Source organism: Marmota marmota, unplaced genomic scaffold (genome assembly GCF_001458135.2).
Source record: "Marmota marmota marmota unplaced genomic scaffold, marMar, whole genome shotgun sequence".
Classification (NCBI taxonomy): domain Eukaryota; kingdom Metazoa; phylum Chordata; class Mammalia; order Rodentia; family Sciuridae; genus Marmota; species Marmota marmota.
Window position 1 is genome coordinate 2,159,091 of NW_026000207.1, and position 6,012 is coordinate 2,165,102.

At 58.2% G+C, this 6,012-nt stretch overlaps 1 protein-coding gene across 1 annotated transcript in view; it reads right to left on the reverse strand.

Moving 5' to 3' along the window:
• Window positions 1–6,012, reverse strand: part of Brsk1 (BR serine/threonine kinase 1) — a 25,960-nt gene that overhangs the window by 654 nt on the left and 19,294 nt on the right. The window contains 6 exon segments of the mRNA XM_015505344.2: window positions 2–65; window positions 2,846–2,935; window positions 3,996–4,194; window positions 4,812–4,935; window positions 5,047–5,095; window positions 5,558–5,927. Of these exon segments, the coding sequence (XP_015360830.1) occupies window positions 2–65; window positions 2,846–2,935; window positions 3,996–4,194; window positions 4,812–4,935; window positions 5,047–5,095; window positions 5,558–5,927 (896 nt within the window).

A 6,012-nucleotide genomic window follows, 5' to 3' on the forward strand; every position in this document is an offset into this window, starting at 1 on the left:
GGGTGGGGGCTGCAGGCTTCGGGGTGGGGCACCGGCAGGCCGGGTCTGGGCCCCATTCTTCTCGTCTGTGAGGGAGGAAGAGGTTTTGTGGGGTTCCAGGGCTGCTGGACCAGGGCTGACGTTCCCAACAGCTAGTCTCAGGAGCCCCAAGATCCTGCTGGGGCGGAGTCACATTCTCCATCTGTGGGACTTGAAGCTCCTGATGTGGCTGCCAAGGGGACGCACCCTGGCTTTCCTAGGTGGGGAAGCACCCGGCAGCCCATGTGGCTTTGGAAACTGGCCCAGTTAGTCCCAGTGAGGCCTGGGCCCCTTCAGCTTCAGGTGACTCTCAGGGGCAGCTGCTGGGGCAACACAGGTCAAAGTCACCCTCACCTCTGGCTAGTTCCATGGGCATGGGGCCAGGGGGCCACTGCAAGTTGCTTGGGGGTCCCAGGCCCTCCTGGTTGGGCGTCCTGACTCATGCCACCCTGTGTGGGACTTGGCCTTCCCAGATGGAGGCTACTTGCTCTGGGGACTGCAGTGGAGAGGGTGGTAGTCTAGCCATTTCCATGGGGGACTGAAACATTATTTGAGGTCCCTGATGGAGACCAGGTTCCTCTAATACATGCTGATGGCTGGGGACAGGAAGGGGGGTACCTCATTGCCATAGCAAACCCATGAAGCTCTGCTTCCAGGGCACCCTATTTTCTTTACAAGAAAGGTGGGCCCTCTTGGGACCCCTGGTTGCTGAGGCCACCTTTCCTTGGCAACGGGACCAATGGGCCTAATTTTCCCTCTGGTCCCCCCAGCACCCACAAGGAGAACAGGATTGCTGACGGGGCATTGTGTGTGTGAATGTGTGGTGCAGGGGACTGAACACAGGGGTGCTTTACCACTGAGCTGGTCTCCAGCCCACCCCACCCACCTTTGTTTTGAGAGCATCTTACTAAATTGTTTAGAGCCTTGATAAGGTGCTGAAGCGAGCCTCAAACTTGAGATCCTCCTGCCTCAGCCTCCCGAGTTGCTGGGATTACAGGCATGCACCACCATGCCCAACTGCCAGCCTTTTTTAAAATTCTCTATTTTGAGACAGGATTTTGTTAAGTTGCAAAAGGTCTTGCTGAGTTGCCCAGGCTGGCCTGGAACTTGAGATCCTCCTACCCTAGCCTCCAGAGTAGCTAAGGATTGCTGGTGTGCACCAGCGTGGCATGATTGACATTTAGGGCTTAGATAACCCTGTGCTGCGAGGCAGCTTCCCTGATCTCTGCCTACAGGACACCAAATTGAGAGAACTAAAAATGCCTGCAGACGCTGCCAGATATCCTCCCCGGGGCGCTGTTCAAGGCTTGCCCCCCAAAGATGTCCACATCCTAATGCCAGAACCTGTGACTATGCTACCCCATGGGGCAGAAGAGACTGTGAGCTGGATTAAGGTGAAGCACCTCAGGTAGTGAGATCATCTTGGATTCTCTGGGGAGATGCCACTTGGCCACATGAGTCCTTAAAAGAACTTTTCCAGTTAATGTCAGGGTCAGCATAGTGTCATGGGCTCTGAATACACAGGAAGGGGCCATGGGCCCAGTAGCATAGGCAGGCTCTAGGGGGTGCAGAAGGCGAGCGTACGCTGTACCTAGAGCCTCAGGAGGCATGGTGGCCCTTGGTCACCCCAATATCAGCTCAGTAAATGTCATTTGTTAACGGTGCTTATTAACCCAGAGGCAAGACACCCCATCAAGAGTCTCAGGTCCCAGAGCAAAGACCTGACCCTGGGACCCAGCATTCTCCAGGGACAAGGCCACCATGGCTCCTGCCCCATTGCTGGGTCTCCTTTGCCTATTTCCATTCATGGGGCAGGGGACAGAGGCTGGGAAGGAGCAGAGAGATCTGTGAGGCTCCTGCTGCCAGACTTCCCCAGGGCAAGCGACTGTCCCCTGGTGGCCATGGTGTGCCTGGCACCTGCACTTGCTGTCTCGTGGGACCCCTGTCCAGGAGAGGCCATAGTGCCTCAGGAATGGGACCTGCTCTCCTGAGCGGGAGCTCCCGTCCTCACCAGTACCACGTAGGCACACCTGTGTGAACGGTGTGTCCCCCAGATTCGTCTGCTGAAGTCCCAACCCCAAAGTGATGGTATAGGGAAATGGCTTTTGGGAAGTGACCAGGTCATGGGGGCGGAGACTATGTGAATGGGGTTGGTGCCCTTGTGAGAGACCTGGGGAGCTCCCCTGCTCCTTCCCTCAAGTGAGGACTAAGGGTGCGCCATCTACGAGCCAGGGACGGACGCCAGCCAGGCACTGAGTGTGTTAGTGCCTTCCTCTTGGACTTCCAGCCTCCAGACTGGGGACAATGCATTTCTGCTGTTTCAGAGTCACCCATGGTATTTTCTTTTCCCGGCTCCAAGGGAGTAAGACGTTTTGGCAACAAATCCTGCAGAGGGAGGCCTGGCCTCTGCTCCGCCCCCTGATTGCTACAGACCACTAGGCCCTAGCAACAGGGCCAGCTGAGGCCTGAATCCTCGAATGCCAGTGACATCTGAGTCCTGCAAGACCATCAATTTGTCCAAGTTTCCAACTAAAAGTCTTGCATCCCAGAACCTCCCATCAGTGCCAGGGAAACCAGGATGACGGGCCGCGTCCTGCAGAGCAGAGGTCCAGAACCTCTGTGCCAGGATGTTCCACTGCCCCCAGCTGCATGGCTACTCCGGGAGGCCAGCATTCAGGTGCCAGGGGTCCCTTCTCTGGCCTCAGCCTGCGGGAACCTGCTCAGAAGGCAAGGCCTCAGCACATCCAGGGCCAAGAAGCCCAACAGGTGGGCTGGCTTCCTCACCCTGAGGCCCTGTCTGCCTCCACCCACGGGCCCTGCCACTCACCTGCCAGGGCCTGCACAGAGGGCTGGTCGTGAGTGCTCAGCAGCTGCGCCTGGATGGTTTCCACCACGCGCTTGAATCGTCGGCTGGGACCTGGGGGCAGGCGACAGGAAGCACTGACTTGGGAGGGTAGGGAAGCCCTCCTGGCTGCAAAGCCCAGCCTCTCCACCAAGCAAAGACTCCTCTAAGCCTCAGCTTCCCCCACTCTGTGGGGACAGCATAGAACCAGGTTTGCAAATGGGTCTCTACCTTGCTATTTAAAGAACCTTTCAAACTAAGACACCCTCAACTTAAAATAACAACAGGTGTGGGTTTCTATTTAAATAGATGCTGTTGCTTATTTGTTTCTAGTTGAGGCCTTGAAGAGCCAGACACATGAGAAAAATGAGGGGGAGAAAAAAAAATTAAAATGAAGAAAGTTCTGCCTATTAGTCTTAGGGGGAGGAAAAAAAAGGGCTCTAATTCTTTCCAGTGTCGGGGCACCCAGGGTTCCCCTGCAGCCTGCTTTAGAAACCTCTGGAGCTCTCTCTCTCTCCTGGTGTGCAGTTAAGATCAGCGATGAGGAGAGCAAACAGAGATGGCCCTTGTTATCCAAGCTCCCACAGTGAGGATCAGGAACAAGCCGAGCTGGAGCAAGGCCTTCCTGTGGTTTCCATCTCTTGACCGATTCTTGATTGGCCATGGCTGCAGCCAGGCTCAGCAGGGAGACTGCTGCCATTGGCTGTGATGTCTGCGCTGCTTCGGGACTGATCTTTAAGGGCAGCATGCCTAGTCTCCATCTCATCTAGGATCTTAAAGTTGTAGGAAGAGCTCTGCTGTGGACCATGAGGTCAGGAGGCCAAGGTTGAGCCCCAGCTCTGCCCAGCTTATGGTGTGGCGTGGTCAAGTCCATTTACCTCTCCAGGACTCAGTTTTCTCTTCTGTAATATGGGTGACTGCTAACACCTCAGAGGCTGCTGGGGAACTTCCATCCAACGATGCACTCATTATTTACATTGCAAACTCTCCCCAGGGAAGAGAAGTACGTGGGGGTCTGTATGAGAAGGAGCTCAGCGCGGGGACGCCCTCTCCCTCTGGCTGCCCTCCTGGCTCACTCTCCTATCTAAAAGTCTTACACACACACGGCACACAGGGAGCAGTCCTGCTGACTCACCGGAGATGAGAGTGAAGGTGACGGAGTAGATGCCACCGCCACTGCTGCCATCCCGGCGCGGGGAGGGCTCTGGACCCTCAGAGGAGCTGATGTCCACCTGGAAGCGGACGGGCTTCTGGAAGACGGAGGGACCGCCACTGGCCTTGTACTCAGCCCTGAAGCTGGTCTGGGACAGCACACTGTGACTCAGGCTGGGGATCTGAAAGGCAACCCAGGATGGAGTGAGTGTCTCCCCCTACAACTGTCTGTGCTCCAGGAGAACAAGTCCCATGAGCCACCAGGGGAAGAGCCGCAGGAAAGGCCTTGGGAGGCGCCACTGCTTGCTGGCACCGGGGTTTCCTCTGCCCTAGAACCTAGAGTAACTGTGGTATTCAGCTGATCAGCTGAATCCCAGCTTTATGAAGACTGATATTTATGCCACAGCCCCAGGCTCTAAGACCAGGAGAGACCCATGCTCCCTCCCTCCACAAGTACTACTGATAGCCACTGCCCCCGAGACTCCAAACACCATCAGTACCCTGAGCAGAGACCTGCACTCTGGCAGGAGACAGCCCCAAAGCCTGTTGGGAAAAGTAGTTCCTCCTGCCATCTCAGGCCTGGTGGCAGGGGGATGGCAAAACTCCCTGGCTGACTGGAAAACTGTCATCTGGGTTTGAACCTACAGGTCTCTGGGCACAAGAACCCTTTCCTGCCTCCCTGCCCCACACTGAGCAAACCCGACTGAAAAAGAACCCTGTGAGCCCCAGAAGTCAGGGCAGTCTGGGATGGTCACCAGGCTCTGTGGCTCTGAGAGGCCAGGCTGGATGCAGCCCTCACCGACAGGAAGGCGTGGACAATGTCCGCTTTGATGCTGCTGAGAGGTTTGTCCTTCAGCACGAGGAATATCTGTTCTTCTTTGTCCAAGGAGATGAAGTTCCCGAACCAGGAGCGTTTTGCCAGCCTGCATGGGGGACAGCAGGAGCAGGGCACAGGGGAATGAAGTCCCCATGCTTCCCTACCCACCCCACTCACTGTGGAGCACCCCCACTCTCCCCTTCCCAGTCTCACTCACTCTGGAGAGGACTCTGGGGTCAGGCTGGACATCTCCTCAGCGGTGGGGACTGGACAGGGAAAAGGAGGGAACGTGGTCAACACCTGTCCATCCATTACCCTGATGGCCAGCAGCCACCTCCTCCCAGGGGGTTCCAGACTGGAGTGGATTCGCATCAGTCTCCCACAGCTAAACCCCACACCCAAGCGGCCTAGGAGGGAGAATTCACAGATAAGGCCACCGTGGCACCTGGGACTGCTCGCCAGCCCGCCAGCCGTGGACTAATGGGAAGGGAGCTAGAGCAAGATGGGCATGTCCTTCAGGTGAGCTCCTCCTCCAAGGCTGGAAGCTGGCCTCCCCTCTCAACACCTGCACCTCAGCTCAGAATCCCCTTCACCGGCTCCCAGAACCTGCGAGGCCAGCCTTCTTCCGGGAGATCCCTGGGGACCAGCTGTTCAGCCCTCCCGCCTTCCCCACTTTGGGGCTCAGCAGGCGGCGCCCCCAGCCCTAGCGTCCCGGAGGAGACCCGTACCCTGCATCTTGCGCCGGTGGAAGCGAGGGGAGCCCAGGAAGCTGTTGCGGATGGAATTGAGACGACTCCTCCAGGCTGCTCCCCCAACGCCACCGCCCGGGCTGGGAGGCGGCGTCGTCCCCGGGGTCCCGGTGGGGCTGGCCCGGGGTGTGTGCAGGGGTGAGTGCAAGGGGGTACCCCCAGAAGAGCGCGGGGAGCCTGGGGGCCCGGGAAGGGGCGTGGAGCGGGCACTGGGGGGCGGGGGCTGCTCCCCGGCGCCTCCGCCTCTGGGGCCCCGGGAAGGCAGCGTCTGCGTTTTGGAAGTTGGAGAGCCCCCGCCGCGGGCCTCATCTCCAGCCCCAGGCTCCGGCGAGAAGGAGAAGACCGGACTCTGCGGAGGAGCGGGCAGGTGAAGGCCGCCCGCAACTCCCAGGAGGCGCTGGCGCACCGCCCACACCCGCCCACCCGCCAGGGGC